The sequence below is a fragment of the Empidonax traillii genome, unplaced genomic scaffold (genome assembly GCF_003031625.1).
Source record: "Empidonax traillii isolate 1590-97213 ecotype Southwest subspecies unplaced genomic scaffold, ASM303162v1 scaffold34:size3740991, whole genome shotgun sequence".
In the NCBI taxonomy this organism is placed as follows: Eukaryota; Metazoa; Chordata; class Aves; order Passeriformes; family Tyrannidae; genus Empidonax; species Empidonax traillii.
In genome coordinates, this window is record NW_020955227.1 from 2,503,282 (window position 1) to 2,519,548 (window position 16,267).

Below are 16,267 nucleotides of genomic sequence, written 5' to 3' on the forward strand. Positions count from 1 at the left end.
CTGGTATCAGTTGAGCATTTTGGCAATATCAGTGTCTACCCAGAAACTGGAATATCTTATTAATGATCAAATATTGTCTTCTGGAACACAGTGTGTCATCCTTTCTGCATCCTGTGATAGCAAGTCATGGTGCTCTTGCTGTAATCTTAAACATAACGATGTTTAAACCAATAAAATGCTTGTGTTGTCTTGAATAATGTCGGTCCTTTTCCTCTAGAATCAGGAGAGCTAGTTAGTGTTTACTTCTGCTCATTTTTTCTTATGTAATATTTTTAATTCCTGGACACAGTTAACGATGGCATATTTGGGGTGGATTGAGAAGATAAATTTGCCTGCAAGCTTCAATTAAAGGGAAGGAACAATCTGTATATGTCTGCAGCATCTAATAAAGAACTAAGAAACTTAAACCCCAACAGGAAAGGCTTGGAATGGGCACTGAAAACAACAGTCAGTGGTAAAAATAATGAACCACTGGCATGGAGGGTGCTCAGAGACACTTACTGGAGGCAATTTTAAGAATGATTATACCAGTATTCGAAAAATTCGATGTAATGCTTTCCTGCCTTGGAGTGGGAAAGGAAACTAAGTGACTAATGAAGGTCCTTTCACCCCTATGATTTTATGATAATATAAATGCTGTAAAAACCATTCCTGCTGCTCTTTAAAAACCAGAAGGTCTTAACTGCTGGGATAAATTTGTGCTACTTATTTTTTGCAGTTATAATTAGTGAAGCTATTGAAGGTGCAGTCTTCAACGATTCTGAAATTCTTTTTGTGGTATCACATGTGTGCTCACCCAGGAAAATGATGGCTGAATGACAGTTAAGACTCTCTGAAGTATCATATATTTCCAAATGACCTAGTTAACATACTGATAATGACTGGGAAAGTAATCTCTCCAAGTTTTTAACTTGTTTTGTTGGTGTAAAGATAAAAGCAGTAAGTTTCACAATTTGCAGTTTCCTATCAAGCTTTACATCACTGAATTTTCAGACTACTTAGCAAATGGGATGTTTTATGTGACAGGAGGATCCTAGTTAGATAACAATGCTAAATAAATATTCAGATTATATCCTGCATGGGATAGGAACTGCAAATGCTTTTCTTTCATTACCCTTCTCCCTCCTGTAGCACCACTGCTTTGGTAATTCATTTGCTCTCCTCATATTCTTTCCCTCCTTTATTTCACATTTATGCAATTTCTTCAATTTGGTTTTCTCATCTGTCAGCAGAGGAAAACATTTTATGTGTGTCCTGATGGTTATTTTAGCATTAAATGGAACAGTTTAAAGGGTCTGCTAAGGAAGAAACATCTATATTGCTTAAATTGATGTCTGTAATCATTGACTTTCAAATAACATGACATGAAATGCAAATGGAGAAAGAAGAGAGTTGCCAACTGTTACCATGTGGCAAAGCACATCTAGTAAATATAATCTATTGTTAATCATGGTTATTGATTAGGATGAATCCCCTCCCTCCCTGAAATTCTCAGATAATGCATAATTCATCAGCTTTTGTTAACTAACAAATTAGTTTTTATGGTGAACAATGGCTGTGTACATTATCTTAAATATGAAATCACACCCACTGGATTAAACCCATTCATTAAGATTACATTTCCATAATGGTTTAAGTATGAAATATAACATGTCTCTACCCCTGTGATACAGGTACCATCCCAGGCATCCCTGCATGGCTTTTCCACAAATACCCACACAGTGCAGCAGATTTTAGAAGAGGCTGCACGTTTGCTGAAGCTTCTCTGGAGAGTTTCCCTTCCCCTGAAAGCTGCACATGGTACTGCTCAGGGCACTCAGGTACTGCTGGGTTTCATTGGAATTTGTTGGATTTGAGGGGTTTTTTGTGCACTCTGGTAATGTGTCAAGGAAGATGGACCAGTTACAAATGTGTCCTTTGGGAAAATGTTTTGAAAATCATGAACCCAGGATGCCCAGTGTGTGCTGGTTCCTGTCCTGGCCGTATTGTGTGCCCAGGTGTTAATTTACAGCATACTTTATATTCAAGATGTCATGTGTAACCCTGTTACAGGATATTCAGGAAACCCAGGCAGGTGGCAAATGTTCCAGTTCTGCAAGAAAAGGTTTGGAGTCCCTGTTATTTGAGCCGAATTCAATTTGATTATGTGTATCCCAGTAAGAACAGAAACATCAGCAACTTTGATGTAATCTCAGCTACAAAACGTTGTTGATGCCAAAGCTGTAAAAGAGGATGCTTTTGTAAAAGTGTGACAGAACCCCAAGACAAGTTTTACAACATTTTAACTAAAAAGGATTGCACTATGCAAATGAATGAAAGTAAACTAAATGAGGAATGAATTATCTCTGCTGTCAGAATACCACCACTCAGCAATGCAACTGTTTCAAACTCTGGCTTTAAAATAAATCTGAAGTGCTTTCACTGAGGTTTCTCTATGTGTTTTTTAAGGGAAGTAGGATATTCCTGAAAAAAAAGAAACCTCAAACTTTAGGAAAATAAACATTTTATATATATATTTTCATCACATTTTTGGTGGTGTTTTCTATGTAAGTATCCTTATATAGAATCACAAAAGCAGTAGGAGTTTGCTGTCTGATATATTCACTGATGTTTCAGCTCCATATTTGGAATGTCTTGGCAAGTGCGTGTGTTTCCATTTTTATCCTCATGTGTGTAATCTGTATAGACAGCTAAATGTTGGCCTGAACTGCAGGATCTGAATGTACCTCACACACACTTAGGGCTCTCAGTACGTGGGTGATGCATCTTGTGCCTCCCTGTCACACTGATCTGAACCTTCTTCATTTGGATCAGTCACTTATGAAAATCTGACCTTAATGTGTGTGTGGGGATTTGAGTTCCCAGGATGCACCTAATTAGAGCCTAATAGAATCTTTTTTAAAAGTTTCTTATCCAATATCCCGAGATCTTAAGGGTATTAGATTGCTTCTGATGTCTTAAATGCAGCATATGAAAGAAGGTCTCTTGAAGCTTGATTGTAAAAGATACAGAGCATTCACTGCCTTCCCTGCAGCCCCACAGGAGTTGTGAGTAATCAGTTCTGCAGAGCTAAGTACTGGGGGCAAATTCCAGAGACACATTAATTAACAAGTGGCACAAGACTGAAAATGTGCAAACTGAATCAAACCGGCGATCCTGGAAGATGTGTCGGGGCTGCTCAGCATCCTGTTTGGCAAGTTACTAACCATAACTTGGTTGGAACTGGTGAAAACTGAACCCTAATAATGATGCTGTCAAATAATTTTGCAGTTAAACCATCCTGCTCGTATGTTCAGTGCCTTTTAGCCCTTTGATAAAGGCAGCATCAACACTTAACAGAACACTGAAGGAGCAAGATGGAAGTCATGAACCTGCAGACAGTTCACTTGCTGATCCCATGGCACTGCTCTTCCTTATCTAATTTAGAAATAAAAATAGGCATTGGTGTTAAGGCTTTCCCCAGTGTAACAGAAAAATTGTAGCTGTTTCTTGACAGGTGTCACAGATTCACGTGTCATGGGGGACATGAATGAGGAAGGACATGACTCAGGCACTTTTTGCTGCTTTAAGTTGTTCGTACTCTAAGGAAGCTTGAGAGCACTTGTGCAAAACCATTGAGCAATTCCCAATGTAGACAGTACTTTTATGTAATAGTTTAATGTCATGTTTTCTTCTCTCAATTTAGGATGAAGGAATGAAAGCAGAAATATTTCGATTACGTAAGAAACTGTCTGAGCAAGAGAAGAAGTTGCACAGCACGGTGAAACGCTTGCACTCCACAAACCAGCTGAAGGAAAACATGGAGAAAGTCATCATTGACCAGTGTAAGTGTGTACTTTGTTAATGATTCTTATTTTATTTCTGTAGTCCGTGGCTACCTTTAAAATTGGCATTCCCTCATGTATTGTGGGAGGGGGATTTAATTTTCTTCTTTAAAAAGAAAATTAAGAAGTCCTCCTTTACCTTCTCTGAAGAGGTGGGACTGAATGGCTCGTTAGTCTGTGCTGGAGTGGGTCTTGTGTTACCAGTAATTCACCTAGACTGAAAAGTGTTCCACACCATACAAAGTTATAAAAATGGCCATAACACTATATGTGACTCAAGTCATTTAAATGCAGTGTAGAGTGATAGACGTTATTTTGCTCCATAGCCTGTAACTTTTATATCTAAGGTCCATATATCTCCTGCCTGCAGATTTGTGTTGTTTTTAAGCATTTATGGGCTGGTTTTTGGTCACTTCTTTCAGAATCGTTATACTAAACGATGTACAAATTACTTATATTAAATCATAAACAGTGTTTTGTTCAAGTTTTAAAGCTAAACAGCTCAGTTTGGGGTTGTCATATAAAAATCAAAGCTATTGTATTATGTCTTTCCAAATAATATCCCTGGGGTAGATTTACTGGTGTAGTTTCTCCAGTTCCAGTGACACCTGGGACACACTGGGTAATTTCAGAACTAGGCAGGGTATAAATCAACAGAGATTTTTACCCTTGTAGCCAAAATGTTATCCCTCTGCCACTCCACCGCTGTACAGCAAACAGCACATCTCCCCCTAATTTTGCTCCCTCTTTTTAGGGCGTTGAGCCTCATCTGAATGAGGGGCTGACAAACTGAAACCTCCTTTTTCTGAAACCTCCATAATGCAAAAGTGCTGCCTGGGGAGCAGCAGCTGTGCCAGCAGAGTCACAGCCTCCAGATTCTCTTCATGGGCTGAATTTAACGTTTTTGATTTAGAAAAAAATCTCGTTTGCCAGGTGAAATGAATTTACTGGCAGAGCTCTTATGAGCAGAGAGCACTCTGCTACACAGAAAGGCCTGGATATGATTTTCTCTAAGTTTCATTGATTATGGGAATTATGGATGTCGAGTTGCCTTTGCCTTAAAGAGCAATTTAATAAATATTTCTAATTTGCATCTGTACACAAATTCCTGACCAAGCACGCAGCAAAACGGGGGATCATGCGGAGCTGCTGGATTTTGTCAGGATGTTTACACTTGTTTTTGAGGTTTCTTCCTTTCCCCTTTTGCTGCTCAGAAAGGAAAAGCATTGCTTTCCTTTCCATAGGTGACCTTGCCTGCCTTCATTCTCCACACCTCCTGTTACCTGGCCACTCCACTGAGGATATTCAGGTTCCCTGTTATTTAGTTGAACATTCCTAAATATATTTAGAGGCAGAGACTGGAACATTCTTGTGGCTCAGAGTCTTCTGTGTGCTTTCTCTGGTGAGAGAACTCGTTGCTTATAAACCTCCTCTGAACCTCTGAACGGGGAACAATGTGGTGCCAAATTGCAGTAATCTGCCAAGGGTGTAATTATCTCATGACAGCTCTACCCTTGCAGTTGTTGGGTTCTTACTGTTGTAATGAAAAGTCTTTATTGTGGCTAAATTGTTTATTTTTGAGACTGGAATATCAAATTGGTACTTGTGAGTGGTGCATTTCAGCAGTTATGGAGCTGACATGGATTAGAGACTCTCAGATCTAACCTGACATTTCTAAATACCAGTTTTGTTTGGGAGCATCCCCTCCTCCATTCACGGGTCTCCTGCTGTCCCCACAGAGGCAAAGTAGCTGGATGGATAGAGAAAACTTGGAACCCTTCAGAACAAGCCACTGCCATGATTTCCCCATGGTCCAGAGGGGTTGCTCTGTCCTTGAACTGCTGGAGGATCTGGCTGACTCCTTTTGCCGCCTGCCCACGGTCCCCCCACAGCCTCTCCACTGCAAATTTTCTCTCTTCCCTACTGACTGCCCTCCCCAGCCCAAGTAGGCTACATGGTGGATCAAACTGGAGTTAAATCAGGCACCATCTCCCCTCAGAATGAACAGAAAGTCTCCCTTTCTGCCTTAGGTGGAGGGAACCAGGCACGCAGGATCACAGGGGCTGTTGGTGCCTGGGATGTTGCACGTAGTGCTGGGCTATTCCTGTTCCACATGGAGTGTTCTTGGTGTGGCAGAAAAGCTTCCAAAACACTTCCATGATGCTTAGATTTGAAAAGCAAGTTATGGATTATAGGCCAGGAGTAGGAAATAACCTGCCCTGTGGTCCTGAGGGAATCCTCCTGCTCAGATGTTAATTAATATTTGGTCAAAAGACTTGAATACAAGGAATTTAGAAAAATTTGCAGTGTTCTTTTTAATCTCCTCTTTCCTTCCAGTGGTTTTAACTCATGATGTCTTGAAGAAGGCCAGAGGAAACCTGGAAGTAAGTAAAGTTTTTGCTTGTTTTTAATTCCTTGGTATATGCTAATCAGAAATCTGCATTGCTGTGTCAGGAGTATTTTGCAGAATTAGTCTGATTTGCTTTAGGTTTGCTACCTAATCAGGTCTGGGTGACAGCAGTTTAGTATGATAAATAGTCTGCTGTGTTTGATGTCTGAATTAAGAGTTTTATGACTGACCACATAAACAGCTAAACCCTCTCCTTCCTGATGCTTCCCTAGATAAATATTCATGTCTGTCATCACCTTCCAGCAGTTTATTTTCAGGAGATCACAGCCTGATAACCTGCCTGCTGAACAAGTTCACAAAGACACCCTTATTTAAAGCTGGAGTGTGTGTTAGTAACTGGTGGAGCTTTGATTTTTTAAACATGGGCCCAACTGGCAGAGCTTTTGCAACCAGCTCTTTGCTGGTGAAAGGTATTAAATTACTGGGAGTGTTTAAATAATCACTGCTCACATATAATTTCTCCCAGAAGGTTCAGACTTTTGCTCCCAGGAGGATGTAACACACTTCTTGACTGCTAAATCCCAACCTTCTCCTCACACCCCTCCACTGTGAATGACTGTACAATTCCCAGCCCCTCCTTGAATTTTCCTCTAACCTTTTCCATGCATCCCTTCTCCCTCATCCCCATCAGTGCCTCCTTCAGCACTTCCCTGTGCAGCTGCTGGGCTGTTGTCTCAGCCCTGCCTGAGCTAAAAAGTGATGACATAAAAGAGTCTTTCTGCTTACAAAAGTCTTATCACTTTAATTTGAAGATCTGCTGAACACAGGAGCTCCTATTTGCAGATCCTTGTGCAGCAGGATGGGGTAGGGACAAATTGTGGGCATTAAAGTACTGTACAATAATAGTAATTATTGCTTTTCTAACCAGGTCCCACCAGCTGAGAATCAAAAATCACCTTCCTACACCAGCAAAAAGAGAATTCTCTGAAGGAGAAGCATCTGCTAACAAAGACTGGTCCTGGGAGTTGTTTGCTTCATGCTGCCTTACTATTTATTGATGTAAAAATGTTTGTTCAGCTCTTTTAATGGAATCAGCCTTTGACCAAAAAAAAAAAAAAAGACAAAAAAAAAGGACAAAAAAAGAATTCTTTTGGTAAATAACTTATTTAACATTTTCTGTAATGTAAAAATGGTTTTTAATATTTATTACAGAAGCAAGGTACTGCAGGTACTGAGAAAAAATCCAGATTTTTTTTTTTTTTAAAGTTGGCACATTTGAAATTTTATATTTGTACTTGTCATGTTATAAACTTATTTGTTATTATAGTCAAACAGGTCCTGAAAGAATCAAGAATATGATCCACCTTCCACTGTTTCTCTACTGCTAAAATAATCTAGGTTAAAAAAAAAAAAAAAGAATTCTGCCAGTTGTCATTGTTTTCTAGAAATGTGAAAAATGTTCAATATTTTAAAGCATTTTAACTATCTCTGGAAAATTCTTCTGGAAACTGCCTGATGCTAGGCTTTCTTACTGTCCTGTTAGAAACTTAGGTTGATGCTGTGTCTGAAAATGTTACGTAGAATCAGACAATTAAAACGAAAAATAATCACAAATATGTTTGTGTTATTTTGTTTAAAACCTCAGACTGACCTAAACATCAGAGCATGTGTTTCCTGAGTGGCACACAGTGAACTGGGAAAATAGTTTATTTTAACCTTAACACGACCATAATATAGTGATTTTTGGTTACAAAAGTAGACTTTGTGGTGTAATCATGGGTTTATTGAACTGATTTCAAAAATCAAGGAAGGGGTTGGGGTGGAAGGGACCTTAAAGCTCATCTCGTTCCAATCCCCTGCCATGGGCAGGGACACCTTCCACAAGCCCAGGTTGCTCCAAACCCCGTCCAACCTGGCCTTGGACACTTCCAGGGATGCAGGGGCAGCCACAGCTTCTCCGGGCAACCTGTGCCAGGGCCTGCCCACCCTCACAGGGAAGGATTTTTTTCAATATCCAATCTAAACCTACTCTGTGAGTTTGAAGCCATTCCCCCTTGTCCCAGCCCTTGTAAACAGTCTCTCCCCCCCATCTTTCCTGAGGCACTGGAAGACCACAATTAGTTAGTTCACTCCTGGAGCCTTCTCTTCTCCAAGCTGAACAATCCCAATTCCCTCAGCCTTTCCTCACATGGAGAGGTCACAGATAACCTGGCCCTTGGCTCTGGGGACGGTGTCTCCCATTCCATACTTCCACACGACCACTGTGTGTGTCATCTTTTTTACTGGAGGAAACCAACCTGAAGCCCTGCACTTCCCAGGTGCCCCTTTCTGGGACCTGCTTTTTCAAGTCCCCAGCGTGGGCTCTCTCTGAAGGATGCAGATGGATTTAGTGGGAGGTCCCCCAGCCTTCCAGGATGTTGTCACGCTCTGGGAAGTGTCCCGTGCCTTGGAGATCCCAACCTGCAGCCCGAGCCCGGGTTATCCTGGACCTCCCCGTGGCACCCTCTGGTTCCATCCCGGGATGGGAAGGCTGAGCCTTTCTGTGCCAGGAGGGGGAGCCAAACCCATTCGCCTGGATTCGGGGAAAGATGCCAGGAAAACGGGAAAAAGTTAAAAATAAACTTTGCCAATTGGAAAAAAGGAGGGGGGGGGGGAAGGCAAGGGAAGGAGCGTGCAGTCAAACTTGCTCTTCAGTCTCTTCACACATTATTGTCCTCACAGCTCACTAAAAACGTCAAGTTAATTTTACTAAGTAGCTAAATTATAGACACTCAGCTGTAATCAGAACCCGCTATACATTTCAACTTTCAAAATTAATCATCCTACGTTTCTGAGCTATAACACCTGAAGGAAACAGCTGTACAGCTATATATAGCACTCCCATGCCTCTTGGTCTTCTTGCAGCCTTTTCTTTTTCCCCCCACACCATCTGTACTTAAAAATAAATAAATAAGTAGGTTAAATGTTTCCCTTTCCTGAGATGATTTGCCACTTATTTCTTAATGGCCCCTGCTGTGTCCTTTCAGAGCTCTTCTCCTGAACCCCTCTTTCCTTCTCATGGGCTCTGATTGCTGCACCCAGTTCACAGCAGAGCAAACACCTGGGCAGGTGGAGGGGACACAGACACCACTGAGATTGGGTTAACTGGGAGGGGAAAAAAAATGTAGTTTTTATCATTATCTCTTTTAAAACAGATGATCCTATGAGATCAAAGTATTTCATCTTAATGAGAAGTGCCTCTTAAACACACACAATCTACTGGGCTGGTTTAAAAATAATTAGAAAAAAAACCCCAAAACAAAACAGAAAAAACCCTCACCAGATGGAGCCCGCAGAAGACAAAGCTTACGGAGTGTTAAACTTTGTTCCCATTAAACAAAATTAAATTTTCCTTTAAAAATAATTATGCAGGAGAAAAATAAGCAGCATAAGCAAATGGAATTAAAGGAGGGGCTCATTTGCTTAGTGAGTTCCTGCCTGTGCTTTCATTATATGTGCAAGGTGATTGGAAACATTGCTGAGAGAGTAGTTCAGGGATGAGGATTCTGGAGGGTGAGGGGAGACCTGCTGTTGTTACCTGTAACCTTGAACTTCTCTGCTCATTTCCCAGGCTCACAGGACATAAACAGGCTGAGGTCCTTCTCAGAGAAGAATTCTGAAGGCCAGGTGGGATTAAGGGGAAAAAAAAGAAAAGGAAATAAGAAAAAAAAAAAAAAAAGGAAAAAGAAACAAACAAATAAAAGGGAAAAAAAACAACAAAGAAAAGGGGGGAAAAAAAACAAAGAAAAGAAATAATAATAAAAAACCCCAAACAAAACAAAACCCAAAGAAAAGGAAAAAGCAAAAAGCTTTTCCCTTCCCTTTAGCCCCCCTACAATATGTGCAGCTGCACAGGAGCACTGAGAAAAGGCAATATTTGATATCCTGGGGACAGAGCAGTGCACTGGGGACACAGCCAGTCCCTACCCATCCCATCAGGGCAGCACGGCTGGGAGGCCACTGAAGACCCACCTCTACCAGAGGGAAACAAACAGAAATAATATCCAAAGCTCACAGGTGGTGGGTTGTATTAAAAATAAATCAATGCTAATGCATTCAGGCGTTTAAAAACAAAAACCGCAGCAGATCTTCGCGGTATTTTAATCCCCACAAAAGCTGCCAAGTTCTGTTTTTGGGGAGGGAGCAGTGAGGCTTTGAGGGGTGGTGTCTGCTGGGGTGGAGAGGGATGGGGCATCCCGAGGCTCCTGTAGGATCACAGGGAGATTTGGGGAGGGGGCAGAGCCCTCCCCACCAGCTGTGTGGGACCATGGAGCAATTTGGGGAGGGGGCAGAGCCCTTTTCACCAGCCATGGCCCAGAAAGCCAGGCAGAGGGGATCATGCCCTCTTCACATTTTGGGTTTATTTTAAACACTCCTGAACTAGGAAAGCAAATCCTGTCATCACTCTCCAAATTCCACAGAAATGACAGTATGGGAAGAGAAATGTATAAAAAGTGGCAACACTCCAGAGTTCTATTCGCACCAAATTCCCAAGGTATAAACTGGTAAAACCTCCCCCTTGGTCACCTGTGGACACCAGCCATGGGTGCCCAGAGCTTTGCCACTGTGGGTTCTGGGGGAAAGCAGGAACCTGGAGGCAGGTCAGGGCTCTGCTGTGAGAGAGATCAAACCCCTCCAGTGGCAACGAGCCCGAACTGATGCTGGTATTAAACCCCAGCACTCGCTTTTAGGTGGCGGTGCAGGGTGATTTGCACCTCCAGCCCTGGGTTCTGCTGCTGGTGGAGCGTGTTTGCCCTCTGGATGTTGGGAACAGAGGGGATGATAACTCCAGCATTAACCCCCGTCCACAGCAGGGGATGCTGCAGAGCCTGGGCTCATCCTCAGGGCTGTAACAACGCGGGGAGAAGCTGCTTGAATAGCACAAATCCCTCCCCGTACTTTTCTTCCCCTGCCACTTTCGCTTCCTTCACCTTCATCCTGGGCCCCTCAAGTCCGTTTTTGAGCCTTCCCGGGATCAGCAGCCGCTAGATGGCAAAGGCGGGTCGTGCTGGAGGGGCCGCAGCTCTGGGGTTTGTGTCGGACCCAGGTGAGCAAAGCCCAGCACGGACCCGCTGCCTTTGGGCTCCTGCCCATCTCCTGCCTGCAGGGAGCTGCCAGAAACCCAAACACACGTTGCCCGATCGGACCTGGGCTCATTAGTGTGAATGACACGGATAAGATGAGATTTGGAGCCTGAGTTATTACTCAAAGGAGGAAGAAAAAACAAAACAAAACAAAACAAACCCCACCGAAAACCAGCCAATCCCAGTCTCAAAATGTGCCCTGCGTGGATCATAGTGATCCAGAAGCCATGGGCATTGTTGTCATGGTGAAATTATCAGCCAGTTTAGTGCTTGGTGAAGTTCTGGGGCTGTCCTTCTGCTTCTCTGGAAGAGAACTGCTCCCTCCAGCCCCTTTCCATGGGTTTGGCTTCCAGAGGAACAAGTGCCCAAGGGTTCTCCCTCTTTGCTGGATGCTGCACCAAACCCACCAGTGCTGCAAGCACAGAAGCCCTGAGTGATGGGCCAACCCCCTCACCTTCCAGGGTGAAGCAAAAGCAACACAGACTACTCCCAAAATGCCGTTTTTCTCCACCAAAAAGTTTCACCCTGAACCAGCTCAGCACCCAGATTTCACACTGCACAGCAACCACGGTGCCTGCTCCAGAGGGAAGCACTCTGGGAATGGGCAGTGGCTGCTCCCTCCCCTGCCAGCCTGCAGGGAATGATCCAGGTTTAGCAGGGGCAGAGCACAGAGCACAGGGAAGGAATGAGGTCACTTTAGCATCGGTTTGCAGAAAACTCCCCTCACAGGGAGGCTCCCAGGCTGCTCCTGGGCTGGTGACACCGAGGGAACAAGAAAGATTTTAGTGACCCATTCCCACCTTTCTGTCCCCTTCCTTGCCATCCTCACAAAGATAAAAATCCGTATTTTCACAGCTCTCTCCTGTCTCCAGAGAAGCAGCACAAAATCCAGTGTCACAGCAGCGCAGAGCTGCAACACATCCCTGCAAACCAGCACATCAAAAGTGATAAATAAACCAAGTAATCCCTTTTCCTACCTATCTCCACAGGACGTCACTCCTCTAATAAGTTCCCAACACCAAATCAAGGCCTCGAACACCTCCACAGGCAGCTCTGGGCTCCCCTTGCCCCATCCCAGCTTCAGCCCTACTGCTCCACACTTGCAGCCACATCATCCTTATCTTTAATTTCTGAATTGACCCCCTCGAGAAAAGCTCTGCATGCCTATTTTTTATGTGTTTATCTTGTCATTTCTTTAGAAAGATACTTGTTACAATATTCTTTTCCCCCTCCTTCCCCCCAGCCCTGTCGGAGGCATCTACTTGGGTAATTTGTTGAGCGGGTTGCTGGGCCATGCATTATGCATGAGATGCAATCTTGATTTTTGCACTCCACTGTGTGCATTCTGTAACAGGCAACGGCATCATGCCCGCACGCAAAATGAACATTAACAGCTCAACAAAAAAAAAACCCACAAAAAACCAAAAGAAAACAGAAAATGCCCATTTATTTAAAGGAAAACAAAGAAACGCTCTCCACTCTTTCAAGCCATTCTAGCTGGGATTGCTCCGAGCAGTGAAGTTGTCCCCACTTAGGCTGTGCTGTTGAGTAACTGGGTTTGGAGCTGCTGTGCTGGGTGTGACACAGGGATGGTGTTGTTGCAGTGCTCAAGGCCAGGTTGGACGGGGCTTGGAGCAACCTGGGCTAGTGGGAGGTGTCCCTGCTCATGGCAGGGGGTTGGAACTGGATGTTCTTTATGTCCCTTCCAACCCAAACCATTCTGTGATTCTATGGGAGCCCAAAAGCTTCACGGTGCAGCATCACCAAACCCCTGCAGTGATGGAGCTCAGGTGCCTCCTGACATCCATTTCTATATTTACACACACCACACACACACATAAACCACATACACTTGCAGTTCTGAACCCATTCTTTGCTGCTGCTAAAGACAAATAAAGCCTCTCTGTATCAGCCACTCCCGTTCACGTGGTTTGTGCTGCAGCAGCTTTCAGAGCACGTCACTGGGCCAAACATTTCGGGCCTAAGCCCAAAGGCCACGTTCACCAAGGCTTTGAGCCTTTTTTTCCCAAATCTGCCCTTATTAATCCACCTCTACCCTACAACACAACCCCATTTATCTTCTCCCAGAAGGGCTGGATACCCAGCTCCTTGTCCAGGTTCTCTGGACGTAGATGAGGACGTGGCAGGAGCTGGTGACGTGACTGAGGGTACACACTGCTAAATGTTGTGTCACGACCCTTTGGGTTAAACATATAAAGCAAAATCACAGGAAAAAAAGATGCAGAAGATTCACAGCCCATCAACCCCTCCAGCCCCCTGCCCTGCTGTATTTCATGCTTGGAGGCCATCCAGTATTTCAGAGCAATAAGATGTGGAGCTCATTTTAAAGTCCATTTAAAATCCAGCTGAGACACTGATGTCTTTACCAACCTCTGCTGTGGCACCTCCATCACTTCCCATGGTGGTGACCCCAAGGTGGGTCACAGCCATCACCAGGCTACACTGGTCCAGGAGAAGGGAAAGATCTCCTGCTCCACTGGCCCTGGCACCACTGACTGGCACAGCAGCTGGAAACATCTGGAGGAGAAAACAAAGGACAAGAACCCAGCTCTGTTCATCCCAAGAAGAGCACAAGGAGTGGAAAAGAATCCCAAAGCGGCCCCTGAGAAGGAATTGGGGGGGGGGGGGGGGGAAATGTCAGAGAATGAATAAGAGGGAATGAGAGGACAAGTGGAAAGGAAAAAGGAACAGGATAAAATGGGCACCAAGATGTAAAGCCAATTATTTTTGATTCTTTGGCTTAGGGGCTAATTTATTACAGCAGTAAATCATGCTTAGGACAGGTAATACAGCAGCCAGAGCCTGGACATTATTTAGACAGCATGATCATGATATTAGCACTCAGAAAAGTGGAAAAATTTACATTTTAACTGCCTACAGGCCAGTCTCACCCTTTACACTCTCCCCTTTGCTCAGAACAAAGAAACACGGCACTTTCCTAGAGCCAGAGGTTTCACCTGGAGGCAGAAAAGGTTTGTGAGAAGGCACGGGGTCGGGTTTCCACTCCTTCACTTCTCACATCACCCCTGGGCTGGGCTCAGGCTGCAGCCCCACATTCTCCTCTCCCAGTCTGTACCTGGTGCCAGGGATGTTCCCACCTGCACATTAATCCTGGCAGCACGTGAAACTGGTAGCCTTAAAAAACAATGTCAAAGACGTGAAGAGCCCACCCTGCTTTGCCTCGAGCCATCAGAGCAAATTCCGCATCCTGCAGCCCCGTGTAATGTGGAATTAAATAACTCCATCCTGCACTGACCTCACTGAGAATGGCAGAGGCAAGTTCTCAGCTCCCCCTGAGCACAGTTTGAGCCCATTTGCTCCTGATTTTCTTCCAGTGTCACCTGCTGTGAAATCCACACGGCGGTCCCAAGGAATTATTTCACAGACGCAACCACATCCCTTCACAATCCATCCTGGAGCCCTTCCCTGTGTTTTCCTGCCCTCAAGGCATGAAAAAAAATGGAGATAGAGATTGCACCACCCCCTCAACCCACCCCAGTTCTGCTTGTGGCACACACTGGTGCGCTGACAGTCTCCACCAGTATCCCACTCGCCTAAAGGCACAGCAGGATATTTTGTAAATGGGAATATATTTAAGAAATGTGTTTACTTATATCCCGTAAAAGCACAGTAAACTCGTCTCCAGACATTGCATCAAAGAAACGCTGTGATTTTAAAAGTTACTTTGTTCAAAAACTCCTCCAGGCAGAAATGATAATAAAAAACTCGCAAGGCACCGGTGGTTAAGGAAAAAAACAGAACCATGCTGTTATAATTTCACTCCACGGCCTATCCCTACCAGAGTGACACACACAGTGCACGTGTGGGATAATGAGTTAAAATAACTTGGAGAAAGCTATTAATTTATAACAATGGCAAACACGGGCTCCTGGGGACAGCGGAGGTGTTTTAAAGCACAGTTTGAGTTATTGAGCCCACCAGATGCCACACTGGCACTTGGAAGCCTCAGGTGGTTTGAAATGCAGCACAGATTGTCTCATGTTTGATCTCCCACACCCGTCTCGATCCATCCTTGTCAGCAGCTGCCAAGATAACAGGGGACAAGACTTGATTGGAGCCCGATTGGGTTTTGTTGGTGTAAAGACACAGATATGTATGGTCCCAAAACCTGACATTCCTACCTCTTCTGCTGGAAAAAATGTGGCTTTAAGCAGAAACAGGGCTAACTTCCACCCTGAAACCAATTTGTGTGATGGAACTCAGCCTGCAGAGGAGGAAGGATATTTGTATTTACGTCTGCTTGAGTGCAGGATTCCTTGATTGTTTTTAGTTACAGCTGATGATAATGCAGAGAGAAGGATCAATATGAACTGAGTTGGCCTGGCAACCTTCACAAACTGCAGAACTTGTTCTGAGATGGGACACAGAGAAACTGAGAAACATCATAAAAGTTTTATGCAGCCAGAGCAGCTTTGAGATGATCTGCTCTCCACAGGACCCCAAGGGCCATGTGCTGCGCTGGGTTTACCTGCAGGCTCCACTTATCAGGAGGGATTTTGCAGCTGCTGATAGAGTTTGTCAACAGTGAAAAACTACTGAGACCCCCATCAGCAACTTCAGAGAAACTCAGAGCAGAGTCTGACCAGCCACCTCTGACCTCCTGCACAGAGAGGTGAACCCTGGACTTTCCCTGGAATGAGGGTGGGGAGACCCTGGCACAGGCTGGCCAGAGAAGCTGTGACTGCCCCATCCCTGGAAGTGTCCAAGGCCAGGTTGGACAAGGCTTGGAGCAACCTGGGACAGTGGAAGGTGTCCCTGCCCATGGCAGGGGATGGGATGAGATGATCTTTAAGGTCCCTTCCAACCCAAACCATTCTATGATTTCATGGTCTAAATGCATCCCCTGCCCTTCAAAGGGCACTCTAAGCTGCAGTCAGTGGCCACCCTGGGCATTGTATGGTCACCACCCTGGGGATCACATGGATTGC

General features: G+C 44.3%; 1 protein-coding gene across 5 annotated transcripts in view; it reads left to right on the forward strand.

The window, feature by feature from the left end:
• The window catches only part of CDK5RAP2 (CDK5 regulatory subunit associated protein 2), a 70,514-nt gene extending 62,726 nt beyond the window's left edge, over positions 1 to 7,788 (forward strand). For all 5 annotated transcript variants that reach the window (XM_027877858.1, XM_027877860.1, XM_027877863.1 and 2 more), the window contains 4 exons: positions 1,674 to 1,820; positions 3,686 to 3,824; positions 6,162 to 6,208; positions 7,103 to 7,788. In XM_027877858.1, coding sequence (XP_027733659.1) covers positions 1,674 to 1,820; positions 3,686 to 3,824; positions 6,162 to 6,208; positions 7,103 to 7,162 — 393 coding nt within the window. In that variant the 3' untranslated portion in view covers positions 7,163 to 7,788. The remainder of the gene's footprint in view (positions 1 to 1,673; positions 1,821 to 3,685; positions 3,825 to 6,161; positions 6,209 to 7,102) is intronic.
• Positions 7,789 to 16,267: the final 8,479 nt, after the last annotated feature.